Genomic DNA, 27340 nt, shown 5'->3' with positions numbered 1-27340 from the left:
ACCAGGTAGTGGTGCCTGTAGGAATGTGCATCCAAGGAGATTTTGTAACTTAACCTATTTCGGGTGCTTGAGTTTGCCATTCTTTTACTGCAAGAATTCAAGATTCTGATTTTTGGCAAAGCAATGTCTTTTAAAGACATAAAAACATTTAGGAATTGAGTCTTGCACACATGTCAGAAACCATAGAATAATTGTTTGGAAGGGACCTCAAGGATCATCTGGTCCTACGTTTCCAGGTAGGAATACAGATCAGATGCTGTGGCCCAGCACCTTTTCAAGCTGCCTTAAAAGTGTCCTTGTTTGGGGAATCCACCACTTACCTGGTGAGATTATTCCAAAGTCTGACTGTTCTCATAGTGAAAGCTTTTCTTGCAATGTTCAGTTGGGATCTCCACAGAATTAACTTGCATTCATTACCCATGTCTTTTCCACGTGTCTCTTTATTAAAGGGGAGTCTTCATCTTCTTGGTAGCCACCTTTTAAGTACTGGAACATGGCAATAAGGTTTCTTTTCTCCACAGTGAACAAACACAGTTCTCTCAGCCTTTCCTTATACAGCAGGCTTCCCATTCCTTTTATCATCTTTGTGGCCCTTCTCCAGACTCTATCCTGCATGTCTATATATATATATATATACACATCTATATATATACATCTTTTATGTATAGGCAAGACCAGAACTGAACACAGTATTCTAGATGTGGCTCAACAAGTGCTGTGTAGAAGGGGAGGATGACTTTATCTCTGCTGGTGATGCTGTTGTTGATGCAATCCAGCATCCTGTTGGGTTTCTTTGCTGCTACAGAACAGTGTTAACTCATGTTGAGCGGCTTGTGCACCGGGACATCCTGGTCCCTTTTCACAGACCTACTCTCCAGCCAGGTGCATCCCAGTTTGTGCTGCATTCCTGGGTGATGTTTTCCCAAATGCAAGGCCTTGTCTCACTACATTCAGTTGCTGAGAGACAATCGCAGCACATCTGCCTCTCATTCAAAAAAAAGAGTGCATTTATTGCCATTTTAAAGCAATTTTATTTGTTTACAGGTGTCAGCTGTGATGCATGTTTAAAAGGAAATTTTCGAGGTCGCCGATACAAGTGTTTAATTTGCTACGATTACGATCTGTGTGCAACTTGTTATGAAAGTGGTGCAACAACTACAAGGCATACAACTGACCATCCAATGCAGTGCATACTAACAAGAGTAGATTTTGGTAAGTGATAATTTCAAACTCTAGTAATTTGCTGCTATGTTGTATCTACAAAGACAATATGGATATTCATGTTTCTACTTATTAATCATTTCCCTCATTAGCACACTGAAAATAAGAAGAAATTCTCATGTCCTAAAAAACAGGCACGTTTTCTTTGATTTTAGCATACAGAAACTGATGTATATATTTCTTTTGAATTTATACATATGTATTTTTAATCTTTGTTATTTAATATATTAATAGTGTAAATAAATAAAAATAACAGAATAATAATATGAATATAGTTAATGCCAATTAGTGCTCCTAATTAACTTCAATTCAGAAGAAGTGGCAATCTTTTTCCCCTAGTATGCTTTACCTAAGTGCTACAGTGTACAAGCAGAAAAATCCTGGTGAGATTTTGTAGGAATTTTAGTCACTGGTGGTTTATGTGGGACTGTAGATACAGCAGGGATAGTGATGGACTGTGCTGAGTATGTAAGTGGCAAGGACTAGCGTATAGTCTCCTTGAAACTACTTTGATATTCTACTGAATTCTTTCTCACTGAAAAGTCACATCAATATTTAAAAGAAAAAAAATAATGGTTTTGTCTCCTATCCTTCTTATTGTTTCTATTGCATCATATTTGTAACAGGCTGTAACTCATGAGATACTTCTGTGACAAACGTCTTCTCTAAGATGTTGCTGATGCAGGATACATATTGTTTTTGTTAACCCCAGGGGTTAACCCCATTCACATTTAAATATTTTTTTTTAAGTTATTCCAACTGTATTCTTTAAATTCTTTAAATATGGTGTTTTCTTATGAATGGTGACCTGTTTACATTTTTGATTGAAACAGAAGTAAAATTTACTTCTTTATTGTTTTTAAGACTGCAGAATAGCTCTATATAGAAACATGCAGTTGGATTCTTAGAATGGCCTTTGAATGAAGATGTCTTTCATTTTCTTTTCATCTCAGGCCTCTGCTTGCCCTAAGATTGCTGGGTCATAACTTCAGAAATGCAGGCCCCAACAGTCCAGGGTTTGGAAGGAAATAATTCAGTGCATTGTGAAAAATGCAAACCACCATTTTAGTTTGCATATGTGTCTTCTCGGGCTTCTTTTTTTTTTTGTCTCAGTTATGAGGTAAAATTCTATGCGTAAAGTATATTAGTTCAGGATTCTGGTTTTCTGGTTAATGTTTGAGGTGCACAGTTCAAACGTCTTGGCCTGTTAGCAACAGTTTTATTTTGGGGTGTTACACGTGGTCTAAAAGGACAGTGTTGCCATAAACATCAAATGTTCATCATAGGGGAAAGAAGATTGAAATATGCTTGTTGTGAAGCCTTAAGCTAATATTAAATGTCAAAGCTTTCAATGCACAGCAATGAGGAAACATGTTCTAAATATTTATCTCCTAATGCCTGTCATCAGAATGTAAGAATCTCTGGGAAAGGTATGTTGTTTCTTGCAACTTGGATGTTTCTCTTTTGGAAGCTTTTGATAAATGCATGTTTTGGTTTAATGTGTTTTATTTGTGTATGTTGTGGGGGCAGAGAGGAGTTAGTTTTTAACTATTTAGTAGAATGTGAGACATAAAGGAGTGTGCCTTTACAATATTGTAGCTTAGCGAAACTGCAGCAACATTTTAGAGGGCTCTTAGTAACTAAGGAGATCATGTGATTTTGAGGAACATAAAAAAAATATAGGAGCTAAGGAGTGTTAAGTTTAATTAGAAAATCAGTTATGAATGGTAGAAGTAGTCTAGAATGATCTGTTTCAGAGTTGTCAGGATGGCTGTACTAGTGAAGAATAAAAAAAAACAAGGAAGATTGTAATGGGTTAAAAGAGGATAAGCTCAATGGGAAGGTTGGCAATGTAAAACTAAATGGCATAGAAGTAATGAAGCTGCCTCTAATGACATAAATGAAAGGAGAATGTTTTCTAATGCATGACAGTGTAGGTGGGGAATTTTCCTAAGGAGAACTTCAGCAGAAACACAGAGTGGAAGGCTGTTGTTGTAGATGGACGCGTGAATTTTAGTTTACCTGGCCACTGCCAAACTTCAGTATGGTTTACTGAAATCAGCTTTGATTGAAAGGTATTGAAACTGTTTTTAGTAGAAGTAAGCTTGCAGTTATTGCTGATGGTGGTGAGGGCGGTCTACAGCTGGTAAAAGGCAAATATTTTCCAAGAAGAAGGAAGCAGAGTGGGGGATTCTTCTGTTGCAAAATTAATGCAAGCACTTCAGAGGAAGTCAGTGTAATTTTTCTGATTTTTAAAGCTCCACTGTGGACCAGCGGGTAACTTGCTCAAGGCCCATCTGCAGCTGATGAAAAAGGACTCTGTACCTGTAGTTCCCATCACTGTTCTGGCCAGCACTGTCTATATGCAGACAGCTGTGGAGTTCACTGGAGTACTCTGTGCTAAAAAGCAAACAAACAAACCAAGTTTAGGCTCATGGTGGACAGCTAATCACATGGATAATCCTATGCATCTGGGGTTGTTTCAGCATAAAAAAAAGTTAACATGTTGTTTACCTCCCTGAAAATTCTTTGAGTTTTTAGGATTGCTAGGTACTGTAGTAATGTTACAGAGTATAGTGTAAAAAAATGGACTTCTCTGTAGTTGCTTTTGTTGTCATCTCAATACTTCTTGATTTATTTTCTCTCCCTTGAGTCTCAAATTAGTATAGGACCCTGTATGAGAGCGCTGAATACAAAAAGCCCTAGTGATTTTGAGGTACACACGTGTTCCCTGTTGTACCATCTGGTTGGCGTATTTGTCTTTTAGAAGTCAGTGTATGACCTAGTATTAATTTTGAAGCAAGATGGGACTGAGAACAATGGCAGTGCTGTTGTTCTCAATCCCCTCAAGAGACACTGAAAAAAATGCTTTAATACACACCCCAAGAGTGATATGCTGCCATAACAGGGACAGAGCTTAAAATAAAATATGAAGTCTCATATGTAATGACAAATGGCCTTTAAAGCACAAATCCAATTAGTTTATTTCTGAGGGGTCAAAGAGTACAATTGCAATAGGCCTGTGTAAAGAGTAGGAATGTGCTTACCAGGCAGTCATTGTACTTTTGTGCTTTTTGTAGGACAGTTGGTCAGGACAACGAAGAAGTTCAGAGCAATTTTCCCAGTTTTCTGTCTCCCAAAAAAGAATCCTATGCTGTTACAATGCTTTATGATTTTAAGCATTTGGCTTTCACAATACCCCCACCATTTTAAGGGGGTTGTACTGGCGAAGAAAGTAATACAATTTGTTAGTTGAGTTCTCTGCTAAAATAATAATATTACTTTTGTCAACATAGAGAGTAAGTGTGCTTTTAACTTGTCAGTTCAGGTGCTTACATGGCAGAAGATCCTGCCACCTTTTGTGCCTAATTCCTAGGGAGCTGCTTAAATAATTGTCACCTGAATAACGTGGCAGTGTGAGATCTGGTTGGGTTAATCTTTAGGCTATTTTGATTGTAGACCGCTATAAGAACTGTCTGGTATGTATCTTGCCAGGTCAAAGCATCATAGAATGGTCTAGTTTGTTTGGAAGGGAGGACTCTGGAGGTCATATGATCTAACCTTGTGTTTGAAGCAAGGATATGAGATGGACTATCCTGGCAAGCCAAGTCTTGGATGTTTCCCTCAAGGGAGGTTTCATCACTTTTATGCAGCCTGTTCCAGCATTTAGTTCCTACAGTGAATGTTGGGCTTTTTTGTTTCTCTTTATCCAAGCAGAATTTCTCCTGAAACAGCTTGTGCTTGCCCATCACCATGCTTCATTTTGAAGAGCATTGCCAGCAAATTGGAAATCAGACAGTGTAATCCCCATATATAAGAAGAGACGGAAGCATGATTCAGGATATTACAGGCCTGTTAGTCTGACTTCAGTAGCAGGGAAACTGATGAAACAGATCGTCCTGAGTACCACTATGCGCATGCAGAACAACCTGGTGATCAGGCCCAGTCAGCATGGGCTCATGAAGCGCAGGTCCTGTTTGACTAACCTGATCTCCTTCTACAACAGGGTGACCCATTTTTTGCATGAGGGGAAGGCCTGTGGATGTTGCCTACCCTCACTTTAGCAAGGCCTTTGACAAGGTTTCCCACAGTATTCTCCTAGAGAAGCTGGCTGCTCATAGCTCGGATGTGCACATGCGTTGCTGGATAAAAGAAGTGGTTGAGTAGCCAGGTTCAAAGAGTTGTGTTCAATGGAGTTCAATTCAGTTTGCGGTCGGTCATGAATGGTGTCCCCAGGGCTCAGTGCGGAGGCCACTCCTGTTTAACATAGAACTATAGAATCATTAAGGGTGATTAAAGATCATCAAGTTCCACCCCTCCCGCCATGAGTAGGGAACCCTACCACTAGATCAGGTTGCACAAAACCTCATCCAGCCTGGTCTTAAAAACCTCCAGGGACAGGGCATCAGCAGCCTCCCTTGGCAACCCATTCCAGCTCCTCACCACCCTTATAGTGAAGAATTTCTTCCTAATATCTAACCTAAATCTCCCCTCTCTCAGTTTAAAACCATTACCTCTTGTACTGTCACTATCTTCTCTAATGAAAAGCCCCTCCACAGCTTTCCTGTAGGCCCCTTTCAAATACTGGAAGGCTACTATAAGGTCTCCCTGAAGCCTTCTCTTCTCTAGGTTGAACAGCCCCACATCTCTTAGCCTGTCTTCATAGCAGAGGTGCTCCAGGCCTTTGATCATCTTGGTGGCCCTTCTCTGGACCCTCTTCAACAGCTCCATATCCTTCTTGTGCTGAGAGCACCAGAAATGTACACAGTATTCCAGGTGGGGTCTTAACCAAAGCAGAGTAGAGGGGCAGAATCCTCTACCTGGCCCTGCTGGCCACAGTTCTTTTAATGCAGCTCAGGACACAATTGGCTCTCTGGGCTCCAGCACACACTTGGCAGCTCATGTCAAGCTTCTCATCTACTACCACTCCCAAGTCCTTCCCTCACGACTCTCTAGACATTCTCCCCCCAGCCTGTATTTGTGCCTGAGGTTATGCCAACCCAGGTGCAGCACCTTGCACTTGGCCTTGTTGAATTTCATGAAGTTGGCCCAGGCCCACCTCTCCAGCCTGTCAGAGTCCCTCTGGATGGCCTCCCTTGCCTCTACAATGTCAACCTCACCACACAGCTTGGTATGATCAGCAGATTTGCTGAGGATACACTCAATCCCACTGTCCATGTCTCCAACAAAGATGTTAAACAGCACTGGTCCCAGTACTGACCCAAGGGACACCACTTGTCACCTGCCTCCGTTTGGATATTGAGCCATTGACCACAGCTCTCTGGGTGTGGCCATCCAGCCAATCTTTTATCCACCGAGTGGTCCATCTGTCAAATCCATGCCTTGTCAGTTTGGAGACCAGTATGTTGTGTGGGACAGCATCAAACACATTGCACAAATCCAGGTAGGTTATGTCAGTTGCTCTGCCACCATCCACCACCTCTGTAGCCTTGTTGTAGGAGGCCACCAGATCAGTCAGGCGTGACTTGCCCTTAATGTAGCCATGTTGGCTGTCACCAGTCGCCTCTTTATGTTCCATGTGCCTTAGCAGACTTTCCAGGAGGTTCTGCTCCATGACCTTGCCAGTCATAGAGGTGAGACTGACTGGCCTGTAGTTCCCTCGGTCTTCCTTTTTCCCCTTTTTAAAAATAGGGGCTATGTTCCCTTTGCAGGAACCTCACCGTGTCCTCTCAAGTATGATGGACAGAGGCTTAGCAATTGCATCTACTCAAGACCTGGTGAATCCCATTAGGTCCCATAGATTTATGCACCTTCAGGTTCTTTGGATTGTCTTAAACCTGCTCTACCCCTACGGTGCAGGGTAATTAATTCTCCCGGTCCCTGCTTTCTCCTGTTGTAGCATTTGTTTTGAGCACTTGCCAGAGAAGACTGAAGCAAAGAAGTCATTGAGGACCTCAGCCTTCCAACATCCTGTGTTGCTACCTTGCCTGTTTCCTTCAGGAGAGGGCTTACACTCTTTGGTTGTCCTTTTCTCCCCAGCATGCCTGAAGAAGCTTTTTTTACTGTTCTTAACATCCCTGGTGGGATTTAATTCTAGCAGGGATTTGGCTTTCCTGACCTGATCCCTAGGTGCTTGGACAACATCTCTGCAATCCTCCCAGGATACCTGCCCTGCCTTCCACCCCCTGTATGCTTCCTTCTTCAGTTTGAGCTTTTCTAGGAGCTGCTCATACACACTGCCCTCCTGGAGTTTTTCTACCTGACTTCGTCTTAGTTGGGATGCAGTGCTCTTAAATAGAATGGTCTTGTTTGGAAGGGACCTTAAAGATCATCTCATTCCAACCCCCCTGCCATGAGCAGAGACACCTCCCACTAGACTAGGTTGCTCAAAGTCCCATCCAACCTGGCATTGAACAGTTCCAGGGATGGGGCATCCACAACTTCCCTGGGCAACCTGTGCCAGTGTCTCACTGCCCTCATAGTGAAGGATTTCTTGCTAATGTCTAACCTAAGTCTGCCCTATTCCAGTTCAAAGCCATTGCCCCATATCCTATCCCTACAAGTCTGTGTAAAAATTCCTTCTTTAGCTTTCCTGTAGCCACTTCAGGTACTGGAAGGCTGATAAAAGGTCTCCCTGTGTCCTTCTCTTATCCAGACTAAACAACCCCAACTCTCCCTTTCTTCATAGGAGAAGTGCTCCAGCCTTCTGATAATCTTCATGGCCTCCCTCTGGACTCACTTCAACAGTCCTCTTTTGTTGGGGTCCCCAGAGCTGGGCACAGTACTCCAGGTGGAGTCTCGTGAGAGCTGAGTGTAGGGGCATAGAATCACCTCCCTTGACCTGCTGGCCACACTTCTTTTAATGCAGCCCAGGACACCATTGGCTTTCTGGGCTGCAAGTGCACTTTGCTGGCTCATGTTGAGCTTCCTATCAACCAACACCCCAAAGTCTTTTTCCTTAGGGGGGTTCTCAATCCATTCTCTGCCCAGTCTGTTACTTGTGCAGGACGTTGGGCTTACTGAACTTAATGCGGTTGGCTTGGGTCCACCTTTCAAGCCTGTCCAGGTCCCTCTGGATGGCTTCCTTTCCTTCCAGCATGTTGGCTGCACCACACAGCTTGGTGTCATCAGCAAGCTTGCTGAGGGTGCACTCAATTCCACTCTCCATGTTGCAGACCACGTGATAAACAGTGCCAGTCCCAATACCAATACTCAAGGAACACCACTCATCATATATCTCCACCTGGACATCGAGCTGTTGACCACCACTCTGAGTGTGACCATCCAGCCAATTGCACCAATATGCACCGAGTGGTCCATCTGTCAATTCCATGTCTCCTCAGTTAGAGACCAGGATGTTGTTCTGGACAGCATCAAATGCTTTGCACATGTCCAGATAGATGGGATCAGTTCATCTTCCCTTGTCCACCAATACTGTATTTACTGTTTTTTTTATATATATATAAAGTATGTTGTAGTTTAAAAGCAAACTTACCTATTGACCTGTATTTCAGACTAATACATGGATAGATTTTGATTTTAAGAGGTGGAGAGACATTAAAGTTGAGAAGGAAGAAAGGAAGGTATAAACTTCTGAAGGAAAAATATTTGGATTTACCAGTGACTGGTGTCACTTCTGACAGGTGCATTTTTAGATTTCTTCCCCAGATTTCTTTGGCATGCACATGAACATTTGTTGTGTATTATAAGAAGGATCTAGAAGGAGGTATGAGTGGGAGAATATGCAGGAATATATTAAGGAGGCTGGAAAAAACTATTATTTATTTTTTTTTAGATTAATAAATGGCTTTTTTCATATTCTCTAAGAGCAAAGACGAGAAACGCATGATTTGACAGTACTCATCAAGCCTCTTTGTGACAGAGCAGTGTGTGCGGCTGGGATTCTTGACATCTGGACTGAGCTAGCAACATGTCTAAGGAAGAGATACTTTTTGCCTGTATGCTAATCTGTTTACCACTCACTTTGGATTAGTTGTTGTCCCATGCCCTTTCCAGCTAGGAGTTTGAAGTTGGTACTTCTGAATAACTTCAAAATACTTGCATTCATTAATTAGTGAGGTTTATAGATAGCTTTTTAGACCAACATATACTTTTGACAGGATTTTTTTTTCTTTTTGCATAGTAGATGCAGAAACTACTTTTATATGCAAGTTTTTAAGCTTGAATATAAAATTTTCAAATTTTAAATTTTAGGTTTATTCAGAACTGACTCCTGACACATGTTGTACAAAGACCTTTGGGATTTCCCGCTGATGATTACTCCAGACATCTGTTTGTATCAGTACTATATAAACAACTTTCACACTGTGGGGTAGGGATGCTAATCTTTTGAGCATGTTTTCCAGCTTACATTCATGCTGACTCTTAGTGTCTATGGTTCTCTGTTTCAGTCGCATCTAATACGCAATTCCATTCTCTAATGAAAAGTTACTTCTGTGCCTTATTGTATGAGGCATTTAATGGAACCTCAGATGCTGCTTTGGAGAGCTAAGACTTAGTAGGTGGGGAACTTTGGATAGTTTAACATGTTTTCTTTGTGTATGTGAATAAGTGAACCTAGGTTCAGGACAGCACTGAAGCTTAGTGTGGTAGTTAATTTGTGTAACCAGTTAAAATGTTCAGTGTGTCAGGTAGTGTTTCATCCTTGGCAGGTCTGGCTGTCTTACTATGCCTATTAAAGAGACCTTTCTCTCATCTTCCAGCTTTTAAATTGTCTGGCAGCAGTCTCCAAATAAGGGGAACAGGGACTTGCTGAACATAGACTTTATTCTGCAGTGTATTCAGTCTGATGAACTCTGTGTATCGGCGTATAACTAAGAAATGTATTTCCTGTATTGGTTTTGGACTGTTAGCTCTCAATACCTATTTGTATGTAAGATACCCTCTGTTAATATAGTGGATTATAGATAAGTACATTTTTATCTTAAGCATCATCTTTTTGAAAGGCTGAAGAACAAAATACGTTGTCATGTTCTAAAGGAGGTCAGTATCAGAAGATGTCATAAACCTTAGAAAGCTGTAACTTGAGCTGTCAGAAGGACATAATCCTAACATGTTAAACAAATGCAGAACATGCACCTCAAGTTCTAGTATCTGTTCAGTCTTACCCTGTGTTTAATTTATAGAGGAATATTCATCATTCTGTGAAAATATTTTTCAATTGTCAGTGAGTCCTAGGAAAAAATGCCAGTGAAAAGATTTTAAGTTATTTGCTGGAAGAAAATCACATTCTTTATATCTGGATGTGAATGTGAAGTTTATTCATGTTTTCTGTAGAATACCTACAGAAGATGACAGAGAAAAGCATTCTTTTCTTGCATGGTTTGATAAACTTTCATGGTAAGTTTGGAGAACCTGGAGAATGTCAGCAACTTAAAAATGCCAAATTTTCATCAAATTGCTTAAATTCCGCACATCTAAAAGTTGCACCCAGTGTGTAACAGATAATCAGATTCCCTTATCACCGTCAATTTCTTATATTATGTATTTGAGACATTTCTGAAATTATTGTGAAGCAGTGGTTCAGCTATGGCATAAATATTGATGTGGTATCACTGAGGACTTCTAAATTTTTATTATAAATGTTTGAGGTATTGTTGGGAGTTCAGGTTTTGGAAACTCATGATTTAAAAATATCACAGGTGACCCTGTACGTGGGATAAGAAGAGCAGTGGAAAAGTAAAGGTTTGGCAATATCAGCATCATTACCATAGGAGTCTTTGCTTCTACTGAATATTAGAAAACTGTTATGTTTGCTAATGCAAATGAGCTGTAATCCGTATTTTTTTTGTCATCAGTAATTGAACACTTCTTGAATGTCAGGTTATAGCCTTCATAGAAGATTTAAATTAAATACCGGATTAATTTGACAGTAATTACATCGAAGTACATTTATAAACAGGTTTACATGAACAAATATTTTATACTAGTGCTTTGAAGTAATCTCTATTTAAACACTCTCTGTTACAGACTTGTACTATGGTGGAGAAGCTTTCTCTGTAGAGCAGCCACAGTCTTTTACTTGTCCTTATTGTGGAAAAATGGGTTATACGGAAACATCTCTTCAAGAACATGTTACTTCTGAGCATGCAGAAACATCAACAGAAGTGGTAAGAAGCTTCAGAACTGGCTTTCAGTTGTGATGGAAGTATATTAAAAAGAGTCTCTTCTGGGAAATTGCTCTCCTGTTCTTTTTCTTTCTTGATATATGAGTTCCTTTAAATGCTTTGGAAGAAGGCATATCTACATTTGACAGTGACATAGAATTTTCATGTTTCATGGATATTGTAATATAATGAGCTTGCTTTCTTCTTTTGTGATTGCTGTTCAGCTGCTATGTTTAGGAGTTGATTATCTTGTAAAATAAATTTTTGTGTGTTCTTACAGTTATTTAGTGTATCAATGTGTCCCTGTTCACAACCAGTGTGTAATTGTCCTGGAAGCTCATAGCTGTGCCAGTCTTTTGTCACTGTAAGAGAAGAGACATGCAGGCAGCTTGTTGAGGTTTCAGGTAGCTTTTGTAATGTATCATATATTTACACAGTAGAAGTTTTCATTCTTCTGAAACTACTGCTGTTAAAGCAGAGGTTTTTCCCCTGTGCCTAAGCATTAGCACACTTGACATGGTTAAAAACACACTTCTTAAACAAGTATAAACAGAACTATTTTAATCTGTGTGTTAGCTCCTGCTGTTTGTGATTATGTTTGGGAGTAGGAGGAGCTAGGTTAGCAAAATGACATCGAGGCTGCTCTTGTCTGGTTGTGCATGATGTAGATTACTCATCACTAATACATTGTGAAGAAGTTCTTATAAATAGATTCTCTGCTCTAATCTTACAGATTTCTTAACTTCCAGGGAATTCTGTGGAAGAAAATGAACCTCTCCTTCCAAGCCCATTAAAGATCTTTTGCAAAGGAGTGATAGGAGAGATGATTTGTCTGTGTTTTTCAGACTCAAAGTTGTTCTCATCTTTCTTAAAAACATATGAAGTGAAACAGTTTCCTTCACAATCAGTTGTGCTCTAGATTCATAATTTAACTTGGTGACACACTGCAGTTTTTATAATCTCCTATAGTTTAACTTTGCAGTTTTCAAACATAACATCAACCATTGAAAGTTCCACGTTTGGATGACTTGAGTTTGGTGGCTTAGAATTGCAATTCTAATTTGCACCACTTGATGTCAGTGATATCTTCCTGATAGAAAGTTAAAAGATTCCAGGTTTTTAAATTTGACACATACTGGTTTGCAGCTGTAACTTCCAGAACACAAAGCCTAACTTTATGATTCTAGAAACTTGCTACTCCACTGATTGCTGAGAGGGTTGTATCTGTGAAAAACAAAAGTTATTATTTTCTTTTTTGGGTCAGTTAGCAACGTTATTATACCTTTGTTCCAAACAATGATAAAGGACAGTATTTTAATCCTTGAATATAACTGTATATGTTTGTGCTAAATTTTGAATCTGGCTTTTTTGGTAAGTGTTTAGTGTGCATACACATAAAACTACTTTGTTAATGCAACATTACTGTAGATAATGAAAGGCTACAACATTACTAAAGAGGAACATATTATGGATTGTAAATGTTTCTGGCCTTAGGCTTTCAAGCAATTCTTTCTTGTTAGATACTGAGCTTGTAGTCCTTGTAGTATCTCTGTCTTTCCAAAGATGTGTTTTTATTTCAGATGCTTATGTCTGTAAGGAAAGTTTTTTGTATATGGAATCACTATTATTTTACAGTGGCCCCCTTCTCCCCATCCCTAGTTTTTCAAATAATAAGTCAAATTATTCTTGGTCCATTAAATTTTGCCATTGCTACGTTTGGAGTGTGCAGATAAGAACTTTCTGCTGATTTTTCTTAGTTATTTGTCATCGGTACATAGAGCAGTGTTAGGTACTTGTGGGCAGGAATCACAGATTGAGGTTGGAAGTGACCTTTGGAGTTCATTATGTCCAACCCATGCTCCAGCAGGGCTACTACAACTGGTTTCCCAGGACCATGTCCTGACAGCTTTTTAACATCTCTAAGGATAGAGACTCCATAGCCTCTCTGAGCAACTTGTGCCAGTGCTCAGTCACCCTCACAGTGAAAAAATGTTTCCTGATGTTCATGACGAACCTCCTGTGTTTGAATTTGTGCCCACTGTGGTCCTGTCACTGGGCACTGCTGTAAAAGAGCTTGGCTCTGTTGTCTCTTCTTCCTGCCTTCAGGTGTTGTATGTATAAGATCTCCCCCTGAACTTGCTCTTCACCAGGCTGAAGACTCTCAGCCTTTCTTCATGGGAGAGCTGCTCCAGTCCCATTATCATCTTTGTAGCCCTTTGCCAGATTCTTTCCAGTATGTGCATGCCTCTCTTGTATGCAGAGCCCAGAACTTGGCACAGTACTCCAGGTGTGGTTTTACCAGTGCTGGGTAAAAGCAAAGGATCACCGTCCTTGAGCTGCTGACAGTGTTCTTCCTAGTGCAGCCCAGGGCACTGTTAGCCATTTTTGCTGCAGGGTGCATTACTGACTCATGATCCACCAGGAACCCTAGGACCTTTCCTGCAAAGCCACTTTCTAGCTGGGTGGCCTCCAGTGTGTGCTGGTGTCTGGGGTTCTTCCTCCCTTGCCTTTTCTCCTGTTGAACTTCATTAGGCTCTTGTTGGCCCATTTCTTCCACCTGCTGACGTCCCTCTGTATGCTTCTTTTTGTGTTTGGCCAGGAGCATCTTTTTCATCCACATAGGCCTCCTGGCATTTTTGCCTGACATGATGATGTTCATTGGTATGGAACACTCTTCTGTTGGAGGGGACAGACCTTGAATATTAACAAGCTTTCTTGGGGCCCTCTACCCTCCAGGACCTTATGCACAGGACACCTCCAAGTAGATATTTGAAGAGGCTGGAAGTCTGCTCTTCTGTAGTCCAGGGTTGGGAGCTTATTTTATATCTTCTTCCTTGCCCTCTGGATCCTGAACTCCAGCATCTCAAGGTCACTGCAGCCAAGGCTGCCTTTGACCTTCACATCCCAAATGAGATCCTCCTTGTTGGTGGGTATGAAGTCCAGTAGAGCCAGTCCAGAGACCTCTCCTCATTGGTTCCTCTGTCACTTGGAGAAAGAAGTTATCAACAGCAGACTCCAGGAGCCTTCCGGATTGCTGTCATGTTAAGTTGTCCTTGGCCTGCAAGTGTGAGGCAGCTTCTGTATGTCTGTGGAGGGCCTGATTCATTGGTTCTTTCTGATCAGGTGGCATACAGTAGATACCCATTATAATGTCACTTTTACTGCCCTCTCTTTAATCCCAACCCATAAGCTCTCCATTATCTCTTCTTTCATCTGTTCATGCACTCCAGCTGTTGTCTTGCTTAAAGAGCAAACCCCTTCTTAAAGGGGCCCCTTCCTCTCCCTTCTAAAGAGTCCATGTCTTCCTCCATTTCAACACACCAGTCACAGGAGCCATCCTACCATGTCTCTGTGATCACAACATCAAACCTGTGCAGCTGCACACAGGTCTTCAGCTTACCATGATTATTCCCCATGCTCGGTGCTTTACTCTACAGGCACTTTGGAGAGGCACACCAGCATGTTTGAGTCCTGGAGAGGAACTCCATAAGGAGAGTTGAATAGTAATTCCTTGAAGCTAATTGTTTTAATTCTGGGTACTTTAACTGAAAATTAATACTGGTGTCTCTGAAAGTAGTCAAAAGTTTTGCGATTGATTAAATCTCTAAGATTACAGCCTAAAAAGAATAAATCATAAGGTTGTGGTGAGTACTAAAACCTCAATAATGATCAGTATTTCTTCACTAGTAGATGTCCAAGTGTGATGGTAAGCATTAGAAGGTAAGTGCAGAAGAATGTGGTTGTCACTGTAATGATTGTTATTGTTGGTGTTGGGTTTCAGGTCAGTCAGCTGTTCCAAATGAAATACATCATCCAACTAGAAGTCTACTAGGACTCTAAATACAAAAATTTTAGGAAACTTCATCACATGTCATATTTGAATCTCCCTTCAGAAGAGTGACGTAGATTGTCTTCTTGTTACATTGCACTGCATCAACTTTCTTATGTTTAGTAAGGCAGTAACTAGTCTCCTTGTATGTGAACTGTTAGGAGTAGGTTCTGAAGTTGCTGGTAAGATTGAGGAGTTTCTCCTTCAGTAGTGAAATAGAAAGAAGCAGTCTGAATGGTTTGTATTATGTTCTTGAAGATTTTGTTGAAGTCACAGAAATACTCCCAGTTAAAGTGGTTTGCCTTGTATGTAAATATGGAGGCAATTGCAAGCACAATGGTGGAAACTGGTAGATGTTCTGTGAGCATGATCGACAAGATTTTTGCAGTTATCTTTCTGGCGTGGTTTTCTGCTCCAAGCTGACTACTAGTATTAAAGTGGCATTAAAAAGATGTAGCAGCTGCTGTCAAAAGCAGCTGAGATTTTTATAGTAAACTTAATTCAAGAATTTGTCCTCACCTCCATAAGAGAAGATAGAAGTTTGTGCTGCTGTATGGCTGTTCTTAACACCCATTGTCTCAACTTGAGTGTATTCATGAAGAGCACTGGGAACCTGGGCTTTGTGTTGCAGCCAGAGTTGCAGCCAGAGTTGCTCCATAAAGATAAGACTATTTGACTGTGAGGAACAGAGAGATAAATTCATATACAGCAGTTGCATTTAAGTGTCAAAGTGCTATTCATTTGAGCACTTAACATTTGGGGCAGAATTTTGTGAAATGGATTTTTTTTCTGCCATCTGTAGAACTTTAAAGTCAGTTTGCAAAACCCCTGTGAAGAAAAACAGAAGCTGCTTTTCTTGCTGTTTGTGGAGTTACTAAAAAAAAAAGTTGTAATTATGACAATTGTAATGTCACTCTTTGTGTCTACTTAGTTACTGTTTTCATTTAAAAAAAACAACAGCAATGAAAGACAGAGGTCAGTGCTTTCTCCTGAAGCGCTGTTGTTTAGGGATATGGATGTCAACCCTGTGCCAAACCCTGTAGGTATGCACTGCTTGGATGGGCGGTCTCAGTTTGATGCTTCAGCAAATACTTAAGTGTGGTTGCATTCCAATTCCTCTTCTGGCATGAGCATCAAGCAGGCAAGTAGTAATCCTGGGTAATCAGACTTTACTGTCTGTGGTAGAATCAGTGTACGAAGGCTTAATTTTCACCGCATTACAAATTGAATTAGAAAATTCTAGCTCTGGTTTTCTAAGCATTCTGAAAAATCATATAGTAAAAGATGTCTAATGTCTGTGCTTGAATAGATTGTCTGGATTTTTTTAATATGTTGCTGTCCAGGTGTTTTTGAACACCTAGAATGTGATTTTAAAGCATAAAAAATAAACATCTAATGATTGACTTCATTATAAAAGTTCTGTTTTATGTAAAACTTATGACTTTTTTTGTTTTTCCTCACTTTCAATTTCAGATTTGTCCAATATGTGCAGCATTACCTGGAGGGGATCCAAATCATGTCACAGATGACTTTGCGGCTCATCTTACACTGGAACACAGAGCTCCTAGAGATTTAATATCCTTTCCAAGCATGCAAGGAGGCTAGCCTGTTTCACCTAGTAGCCATGAAGACTTGTTTGATTTTTATAGTCAAAAGGTCATACCTACATATTTCCTGGAACTTAAGTCACTAAAGATTTCTATGTGAAATATAAAAAGGTTCATTTGCTAGTTTAAAAATTATAATAGGTCATGAACAGACTGTAGGTACATTTGACTGTGCTTTTTGCTCTAACAGCAAAAACATTTTAATAACTTTGAGACTGAGATGTTTTTCTATTTGCACTAGTTTATCCTGTCCAGTCATTAGTCTTGTTGCTGCTTCATGTATCCAGATTTAGTAGTGTGCTGTGTTTGTGATCAAACTGGGGGTCTCAGCATTGACTTGACTGCTTTGTAGCCAGGAACTCTGTAGGAAATTTACATTTTCCCAGTTACAGAGTGAAATTAATTCATGAAATATGTAAGAAGTTTGATTAGAAATCATGCTTCTGCAGTTTTTTTCTACCCCTTCAGTATCAGGGCTACCACCAGATGACTTATTATTTGGGAATGTGTCACAGTTTGACTCCTTTCTCCCTTCTGGTGAAATTTGGTGGGACTGAGGGTCTGCACGCAGCACTCGCCTCTCTCAGAGGAGCAGGCAACTGCAGTGCTGACTTGTAGAGTGGGAAAGCAGCCAACCCCCACCACACCCACAATAAAGGCAGTTGAGGCCAAATCTAAGTACTGATCAGATACATACGGTTTATTTTGGTTTTTGTAGAATTTTTTCTTAAGCTGTCCCAGAAGGCTGCATGTGTTTCTTATATAAACCTTGTTCAACCATTGCAAGGTAGGTCCTTTATTCCAACAACTTCCTGACAAAATATTTCTTAAGTAATTTGTTGATTGTCTCAGTTTATTTGAGAGAACTTTTAAAAGGTATGACTTGAAATTTAAGCATCTGATTAGGAGAAGTGGGGGAGAATGGGAAATGTCATAACTGGAATTAGTGATACTATTTTGTGCTAAAAAACGGAGAAACAAAGTAGTGTGATGGAAGTGCTGAAAACTCCAGAAACCTAAATTTTATTAAGGATTGAAGTGATTAAGTTTCTTGGATAAAAGCATGAAGTACAGAAGTCAAAAGGAATACAGTAATTATTAGGTTCTTTTCATAAGGATGTCAATAAACTTTGTTATTATTTTCAATACTTAAGAATCGGGAGAAAGAATAAAATCTCTGAAGTCTCTCTAATAAGCTTGGCTGAACATGCATTTGTCAGTTTTCAGATTACTGAGTAGAAAACTTTGATCTAAAGTAACAAAGAAATTACTGCTGATGTTTCATAGACATCATAAAAGGCTGGAGAAGTACAGGGAGTTTGGCTTGAACAGCAATGAGTGTTGAGGTCAGATCAGTAAGTTTGACTTGCACCAGAACTACAGTGTACCTTAGTTTGCTTCAGAAGCTGAGTTATTATCTTATGAATGATGGAGTGTGTCGTTGATTATTTCACTCATCAAATGTCCTGGTCATTTAATACTCAATGCCAAACAGTTCAGTTTCCTTAACACCTTGGTTATGATGAATCCAGTGGTGTTCGGCATGTACGTAGGATGTTCCACCCAGGCCGGGGTTTGGGAGGTCCCCGTGCACGTAGATCAAACATGCACTTTACTACCAGTTCCCCTGGTGGGCTTTCATCTTCTCAGAGTTCATATTCTCCAAGCAATAGGGAAGCCATGGATCCTATAGCTGGTAAGAGCTGTAACCATGATGGAAGTAAAATTCAAAATGGTTGTGGTTACCCTGCTTTTTGCTGTCATGAAGCTGCATGTGTGGGTGTGGCTGTGATTGGTGGCTGCTTGTAGGTGAGCTGTGTGCTTAGCTGGGCTGTCACGGCCTGTGCACGGAGGTGACAAAGCTGAAGCCACTGCCTGTAGCTTGTCCTTGTAATTCTAGACACTGTAAGGCTTATTCCAAAACCTAATCTATGTACAGGTATTGTATGTTTCTACCAGTGACTGCTTCCAGTTTCTGTTATCTACATCAGTACATCTCATTTTAATTGGCCATGTGGATAAAGGTGTTTATGGAAGAGAGTATCTGTCTTAATGATGATGAAATTAGCTGAATTTGAATACTCATGGACATTTAAAATGTTCAGTTTAATTGTGTTTGGTTGTGCTGTTTGAATGCCATATTTGCTAATATCACAGATTTTTTTTTTTCAGCTGTAGTTTGTAAATTCTTACATAAACATACTGTTGAAAGTATTTGTAGTGTGTTTTGGACAAGTTTTAAAAAAATGTGAGAGGAGAAGGGTGTCTCATTTTCAGCCCCAGAAAATAATGAAATTATCTCTTTAGTGTTCCGAGAAATAACTTGTCATATGTTTAGCTTTCATGTGAAAATAACTTGGTTTTTTACAGGAAATAAAAAATAAAGAATGAAGACAATTCTGAAAACAAATATAACTCTTCGTAAGGAAAAATCTAATTATGTTTATGCAGTGGTCCAACTATGCCAGCATCTGTTAAAATTCTTGTAATTACTAGAAAATGTCATAAGGAGAAAAGAAGATTTAGAAAAAATGTGTCATTTAATCATGATATTGCTGTCAGTGCTGGTAAAAATGACTTGACCATCATGAGTTCCTGACATGGAAAACCGCATTTTGCTTTATTACCTCAAAGAAAGCCTGATTTAGAAGGTTCATATTTTGTTAATGCAATGGAAGGAAAATTGTCATGACCTATATAGTAACTTTGTAATGTAGAGTTGAGGGGCAGGAGCAACTCTTACCTACTCCCTCTGCCCTTCCATCAGCTACAGCACGCATACAGGAAGTACTTTCTACACAGGGTATAGGGGAGATTTTGCTGTCATTTACTGCACTGAGCAGTAATTTGCTACTAATATTTATTTCAAAGAATTGTGAGTGAAAATTGCTATAGGCATTCCATCCTTCCGAATTGGAAGACTTACGGACAGAGTTTTTTTTAATTGCCAGGCCTCTGCACTTCTGGCAGAAATAAAAATTCATATAACAAAAATTCTTGGCAGCGTTAGTTTTTCTGTGAGGCAGTATTTTAATATGTTTTCTTAATTAACTATTTTTATTTCCATGTTTGAAGCAATAGTACAAAATTTTTCTCTGCTCAGCAGAGCTGCCTCTGGGTTATTGGGAAGGTGAAGCCTGTGTTTTGAGGGCACATTGAGTGGAAAATAGAATTGCTGACCAAGGCCAAAATAAAGTAGTTTTAGTCAGTTGCTATTTTAACTTGGAAGTTTCAGACGACTGCTGCAGAGAACATCATTTGCCAATCAGTCCCTGTGGATTTGCTCTCCTGTTACTTTGAAGGCGTTAAACTTTGGAATAAATCCGCATAAATGAGTCCTAATCTGCCTTACCCTTTGAGGCACTGAGTTTCAAGACTTTTTTCAAGAACTTCCAGAATTGTTTGTTCTTTGATTTTGTTGATGGAAAAAAAATAAATAATTGATGTACTGGAATTCAGAGTTTGTTCATTCCATTGTGTAATGCTCGTTTAAGATCTTCCATCATAGAAACTTTCTCTTCTCTGGCAGAACTTTTATCTCAGCTATCAGGCGTGAGGCGTTCTGCAGGAGGACAGCTCAACTCCTCTGGCCCTTCTGCTTCTCAGTTACAGCAGCTGCAGATGCAACTGCAGTTGGAAAGACAACATGCACAGGCAGCAAGACAACAGCTGGAGACTGCACGCAATGCAACTAGACGCACCAACACCATCAATGTCAACACCACTATGACACAGTCTACAACAACAACCAACACATCTAACACAGAAAACAGTCAGCAGACTATCCAGAATTCCCAGTTTCTTCTTACAAGGTAACTTATTTTGTGTAGTTACTTGTGTTTACCCTTTATCGTTTCTGTTTCCCTTAGTCTGGATAGAGGCATAGAGCTCAATGAAACATGTTTGGAGTTAGATGTGTGCCCTGGTTAAACAATGCCTGATCAAATACATCACAGTGTTAGCAGGCTAATTTAATCATACAGAATGTATTCACTGTAGACATCAGCAGTAGTCATAGACTGTGTAATACATAAAACTTGCTTCATCCGCATTTCTTGTGTGAAAGTAAAACCAGTAATTAAATATCAAAGAATAGCAGTTTGTAGCTGGCCTAAAGAATTACTCTGCTTTTGGGAAGCCAACTTCAGGAGATAGCTGGCTGCGGAAATATCCTAGTGTTTGCAAATGTTCTAGTGTTTGCAAAAAGGAAAGGCAGCCTGACAAGTGCACTCTACTTTTTTTGACTCACCTAGAAACATGTTAAAAGGGTTAACTTGGATATGGATTTCTGCAAGCCTTGAGAAGGAGTTTGGTTTTGAATTTTGGCTGCATAAGTTACTTACAACTCCATGCAGGGGACTTCTGCCAGACACTTAATCCAGTCTGCAGCCAACATGTTGTGCTTTTGTTTGCATTTGTAACATCTTTTCAAACCTGCTCTCCCTCTGCTTCTGAGCAATGGGTAAAGATTAGTTGCTGCATCTCAGCTTCAGGAGGAGCAAAAGGAGTATTTCCTAAATAAATTGTCCTTGTTTACCCTACTGCTTCCAACAAAACAAGTCTGTTTCCAGTGATACAAGCCTATAGACTTGAGCTGTAATGGAGAGGGAGGAGTCAGAAGAGAGTATTGTCTAATAGGAACTTAATCTTTAGTAAAAGCTGAAGGTTGAATAGGGGCTTTTATATTGATTATTTTAGAGACTGGATAAGAAAGTAGATAAAGGATGCCATTAATTAACAGAATACTTACCTGGTTTATAAATTATACACAGATCCCAGGGTTATTTTAAAGAGGAGTCACCCACTGTGTTAGTCTAGTTCTTTTACAAGGTTGGCTATTGACCTGAAAGAAAAATGTTTTCAAGATCCCCTCTGCCACACCCCCCTATAGAGGGTCTTATTTGTCTGTTTGGTATTGTGAAAGAATGTGGGCATTTTGACAGCTCCTGTGTCAAGAAGCCTGGATTTAAAGCCAGTCTAATTTTTATCTAGTTGCAAAATAACATCATGTGACATCTTTCAATCAAAAGCTCGTTACTATTTGAGAAATTTAAATGTACCTGTGTCACAGATTGTGACATTGAGAGTTGGACTAAGCAATTTCCTTCCCTATCAGGGCATGCACAGTAAGTTAGAAATGGTAGAATGAGTGTTGGATTGTGGTTTGGCAATACTTACGGCAGTTCCTAGACTTTATACATGGATTAATGTGGTCTGTGGCATACATGAATTAAGAAATTGGCTTAGAAACAAAGCAGGCACTTAGTGAGTGTCTCAGAAATCTCAACAGCACTGCCTCAAAGTGTCCTGAATAGCAGGAAACCTCACAGTAGTTTTATATTTTCCTGTAACTTTAGGCTCCCCTTTGAATGCAACAGGGAAAGGGTGGTTTGTGACATGTGTGCTTGTTGCACAGAGGTGTCAGAGGCTGCCAGAGCTGTTCATTGTGAAGGGCAAGCAGGACTATCCTGAAGGAGCAGTTTCCAAGTGCCTTGTCTGTCGTGTCATCAGTGAATTGGGATTTCAACAATGGCGTCTTCTCTCCCCTTGCTGCTGTACAGGTTGAACGATCCGAAGATGTCGGAAGCAGAGCGTCAGTCGATGGAAAGCGAACGGGCAGACTGCAGCCTGTTTGTTCAGGAGCTTCTACTGTCCACTTTGATGCGGGAAGAAAGTTCCTCCTCAGATGAGGATGAGCGGGGGGAGATTGCAGATTTTGGTGCTATGGGCTGTGTAGATATTATGCCTCTAGATGTTGCTTTAGAAACCCTAAATTTAAAAGAGAGTAATAAAGGAAACGAGCCTCCTCCACCTCCTCTTTGATGACATCCCACTTTGCAGACAATGTCCTCTGTGCTGTATTTGCCAATGAAAGTGGACAACAACTATCTTGGGTTTGTTTTGGTGATTGTAATTTCAGGTCTGTCACTCTTGTTACATTGTGTACATTCAAAAGAAAGAGAGAAAAGATATATATGATAATCATTTCCACTTAACTAATTTTTACTTTTAGCAGGTAAATGTAGGTTGCAGTGCAGAGCAAAAAGCTCTGTGTCCTGTACCTTGACATGCAAAAGGCTCTCCTAATACTCCACATTCAAACTGAAGAGGAAAAAAAAATGAAAAATCTCTAATGAAGCTGCTGTGTGTATTTATGAATATTAATGAATAAAAACTGCTTGGATGGTTTACCTTAACTACTGCATGACGTTTTTTGCAGCGTGCATGAGTTTTAGTGACCTTGTAATTTAAAAATTTAAATACAAGGAGTAAAACTATAAAACCCAAAGCTTTTCCATTATTCAAAGGTTACGAGACAAAAAGGTTAGTGCTGACTAGCAGTTTGTGGCCACAAAGTAGCTTTTCAGTGTTATGTGACAGAATGACACCTTGATGTGCTGTTCCCGCACAGGATGGAAACTCTGCAGTGGGATAAATTGTGGTGACCAGGGTGTGGCATTTTGCTGTATGTGACCATTATGTTGCTCTGTCAGCCATCACCTCAGTGTGGAGATGAACTTTTTTGTAGGAGACACACCATTAAGCCCACTGCTGGAAGCTACTGCAAGGGGGGCTTTTCTGTGCCCTAAAATCAAATGACACTCACTTTTGTTTAAAGTTTTTCCTTTTTGTGGTTGTTAAAATTTTTTCATTGTTAAATATGTTTTATTCAGGTGTAGACAATTCATATATTCACTGTGTTTAAAAAAAAAAAAAAAAAAGTAACCTGGATCATCCTGTCTTAGTTTAAGAAGCCTTTCACAGTCTCAATCATATTTTGAGTTATTTATGTATTTGCTTCATAGTTTGCAGAGACCTGTCAATACCAGGAGAGCTTGAGTGTTTGGATTCCCAGATTGTCAGTATATTACGATTGAATTCTTGATGCTAACTTTAGCACCTTTTATTTATTGTTTCTTTTGGTTATTTTTGCTGGTATAAAAAAAGTTGAAAAAGCCTTTTAGTGGAATTGTGCCACTTGAAATGCCTATACTGTTAACCCTACTGGTTTGGAAAAAAGAAAAAGAAAAAGTATGGTGTTCTTGTGCATAGAAGTTTGTAATAACCCCAAGGCAAGGACATAAGGGGGGTATGTTTGGTTTTGGTTCCTGCCCCTCTTCCCCCCCCCCCCCCTTTTTTTTTATTTTGGTGAGTTTTTTTTGAATGTAAAGCTAGATGATAAAAATAAAAGTGCACACAGCTTCTGATGAAAATTTAAACTAGGCTTATATCATAATGGTGTCTTTCCACATCTTTCTCACATCACCCCCCTCTCTCTTTCTCTGCATCCTTCCATCTCTAAAGCATTGCTAGCATTTTAGCGTAAACTTACAGACTTGAACACCAGATGGTGTTCTCAGCAGAACTGTGACATGTATGCTAATCCTAAATAATAGTAGCAAAAGAAGCAACCCCATAGACTGAAGTTAAGTTCCATTCCTGTTTTGTTTTATTTTGTTTTTACATCCTTAAATCCTGGTTGTCTTCACAGAGAGCAGTACTAGTTTGTTTTCTTTTAGTCTTTGCAACAGGAAATGTTTCAAGGGAAACTTCACATGAGGCCTCTGGTTATCCTGAGAGTTACTCCCAGTAGGGACTTTTTTATTGATTGTTGAGGATTTAAAAAAATTTTTCAAGCTGTAGTCTTTTCAAACACATCCTTCTGCACATTACAATAAGACACACGGTTCAATAAAGCATTTTCAAGACTGTTGTTCAGTTTATTTTCTTTGGTTTTAATATATTACCAGCCATTTTCGTTCCAGAAATTTCTGCAGCTTTGTTTATTCCAGCTGTCTACAGAATCAGATCATGTACAAACAGTGGGTGATGTACATAAACACATGTTAAAACCACGTGCTGTGGCAGGTGATGAAGTGTGTAACCCTAAACTCTTGGCAGGTAGGTGAATCCATGTTTCTATAGAACAGGGTGTGTTTTAAGGAAGCTCTTCTCAGTGTGTTACTACTTGGACTGGGTGTATGGTTGGTCTCCACAGGACACTTCCCTGCATGACTTCCACACTCCACACAGCTTTGCTTTGAAGAGGATGCAAAACTGTGTTTATCTGTGTATATTTAGTGACTGAATATATGTCAACTTGAATTCAAAAGTATTCTTGGGAATCACATTAATGGCTACAAATATTCAGGTTCTGTGGGGTTTTTTAAGGTTTAGAAATAATGTGAAATGGCTACTATGAAGGTGTTTATTCTCGTAGTCTGCCAACTCGTATTTGCAGGGAAGTGTTTTACACAAGAAGCTGTGTCTGGATAGTATTTTTGGGGTATTTCCAAGCCATTTGTATTTATTTTCAGGGTGCTCTGTGCTACAATGAAAGTAGCCTTCAGGAACTTTGCAGGAGAGTCCTGTGGGGGTTGATTTACTGCCTGTTCCCCATGAGGGGACAAACGTCCCACACACACAAAAAAGCAGCTCACAAACCACCCCAAACCACATCACAAGAGGAACCACTGCTGTTGAAGGAAAAGGGGCCTTAGCACAATGCTTGGAATGTAGTGAAACCTGTATCGGACACCAGGGTTTAATTAAGGACCAGGGGAAATGGCTGGAAGTTGCAGCAGGGGAGGTTCAGATGGGATATTGAGAAGAATTCCTATACTGAAAGTGGTCAGGCACTGGAACAGCGTTTGCAGGGAGGTGGTTAAGTCACCATCCTTGGAGGTATTGAAAGAACAGATGTGGCACTTCAGGGCATGCTCTAGTGGCTGAGGTTGGGGCAGGGGGGGGAGGGTTGGTGGGGTGTTTGGTTTGTTGGGTTTGGGGTTGTTTGGGTGGTTTTTGTTTTGTTTTTATTATGTTGGCGGTTTGGCTCTGTGATCTTGTATCTTCTTTCCAACCATGATGACTTCATGATTCTGTGTTTTTGAACTGGAGCAGCTGGTGGTGATTCAGGCTCCCTTGAGGTGCAGGGTGGGGAGCTGGGCCAGGATGGGTCCCATGCTGCCCACCAGGGGCAGGTGCTGTGCTGGGTGTTGTCCCTGGGCACACCCTGTCCCCCTGTCACCGGTGGTGCAGCAGGGGCAGGCTGCTGGGTCTTAGTTTTTTTTCTGTTTGGGTCGATGCCAAAAGGAAGACACACAAGGTGGTGTGATAAACAATGAAACATGCATTTTAACTTCTGTCCACCTCCAGTTTTACTTGTGGTTGTTGTCACTGCCTTCATCAATCCCCTGGGCTTAGGTGGTGGTCATGGTTTGGGTTGTGGTTTTTTGCCTTCCTCCACCCTTATCTCAAGAAGAGTTTGTAAAAAGACCTTCTTTCACAATGTGGAGTTGTGCTCCCAGGTAGCTTGTGGACACTGTGGACGGACTTTTCCAGTTCCATTACTTAATCTTCCTTTCATCATCTTTGACATACCTGACCTTCACCTTCCACATCAGCCTTGCTTTGCCAAACAGAGGGAGTGCCTTGCTGTTTTGAGACCAATTTATTCTTTTTGCTCCTAAGAACCAAGTACATGTGGGAACCGTCGCTGCTGTGTCCTGTCCTGGAGGGTGTCTGGGCCACCCTCTGTGGGCCACCGTGCTGTCCTGGCAGCCCCACAGGTCTCCTGCAACCTCCCTGCAACTGGCTTGCTGGTGCTCACAGAGCTCAGTGGGTACGATGGTGATGGGCTCTGCTCTGGCACAGAGGGTCTTTGAGACAGATTTATTTGCAGCATTTTATCTGCACTGCTTCAAGTTGCCTGGGGGGCAAGAAAAATGGAAAAGGAGAATCATAAAGAAACCTGTGCAGCTTCTAGCCTGTGTTTCTACCATGTCCTTTTAACATGGTTGTGGTCATGGCCCCTTCAAGAACATTATCTACACCACAAGGCTAAACGTGCTTAGGATACCATGGTAAAGCAGGACACCTGCTCCTGTGGGGTGAGGGAGAGGTGCCAGAAGAAGCCAACCTGCAGTGCTACCTCCTCTTTGCTGGGCCAGCAACTGCAGGATGGGGAGAGTGATGGGTGTGGTGGGCAACGCTTCCTGGCCACACCTCTGGGGGGCATAAAGGCAGAGGGAAAATGGTTGTACTGATTTGAGACTAACTTGGCAACAAACATCCCCCTGGCTGCTCACTCCCCCCACCTCATACACACACACAAACACGAGGCGACAGGGAAGACAAAGGCCAACTAGAAGCTCATGGGTCAAGATGAAGGACACACTGATGTCCACAGGACAGAGACAACACCAAGAGCAGTGCTCACACACGTTATCCCCACCCCTCCCTTCCTCCCAGGCACAAATCACTTGGTTCCCCATTTCTCTCCCTCCTTCCCCACAGCAGCACAGGGGGATGGGGATGGGGTTTAGAGTCAGTTCACAGGCTGGTGGTTCTTGCTGCGCCATCCTCCTCAGGAAGAAGGGATTCCTTACAGTCTTCCCCTGCTTCCCCACAGGGTCCCTCCCACGGGAGAGAGGCCTCCACAAACCTCTGCTTCGTGAGTCCCACCAGGTCTGGAGCAAGCTGCTCCAGCATGGCTTTCCTACGGAGTCACGGGCTGCTTACGGGACAGTGACCTCCCCTGGCACCAGGGTCTTCCACAGCTGCATAATCCAAGTCCACAGGCCAAGTTCACCCCT

At 40.8% G+C, this 27340-nt stretch overlaps 1 protein-coding gene across 1 annotated transcript; it reads left to right on the top strand.

The window, feature by feature from the left end:
• Window positions 1-1049: 1049 nt before the first annotated feature.
• On the top strand, window positions 1050-22938 carry KCMF1 (potassium channel modulatory factor 1). Its single transcript, XM_010000477.1, has 6 exons — window positions 1050-1212; window positions 11173-11312; window positions 16612-16713; window positions 18267-18441; window positions 20275-20557; window positions 22307-22938. The coding sequence occupies exons 1-6, from the start codon at window positions 1182-1184 to the stop codon at window positions 22566-22568; spliced, it is 993 nt and encodes a 330-aa protein (XP_009998779.1). The 5' UTR covers window positions 1050-1181; the 3' UTR covers window positions 22569-22938.
• The last annotated feature ends 4402 nt before the right edge of the window (window positions 22939-27340 follow it).

The sequence above is a fragment of the Chaetura pelagica genome, unplaced genomic scaffold, assembly GCF_000747805.2.
Source record: "Chaetura pelagica isolate M959 unplaced genomic scaffold, ChaPel_1.0 scaffold16, whole genome shotgun sequence".
NCBI classification, from domain to species: domain Eukaryota; kingdom Metazoa; phylum Chordata; class Aves; order Apodiformes; family Apodidae; genus Chaetura; species Chaetura pelagica.
This window is presented reverse-complemented; position numbering and strand designations above follow the sequence as displayed.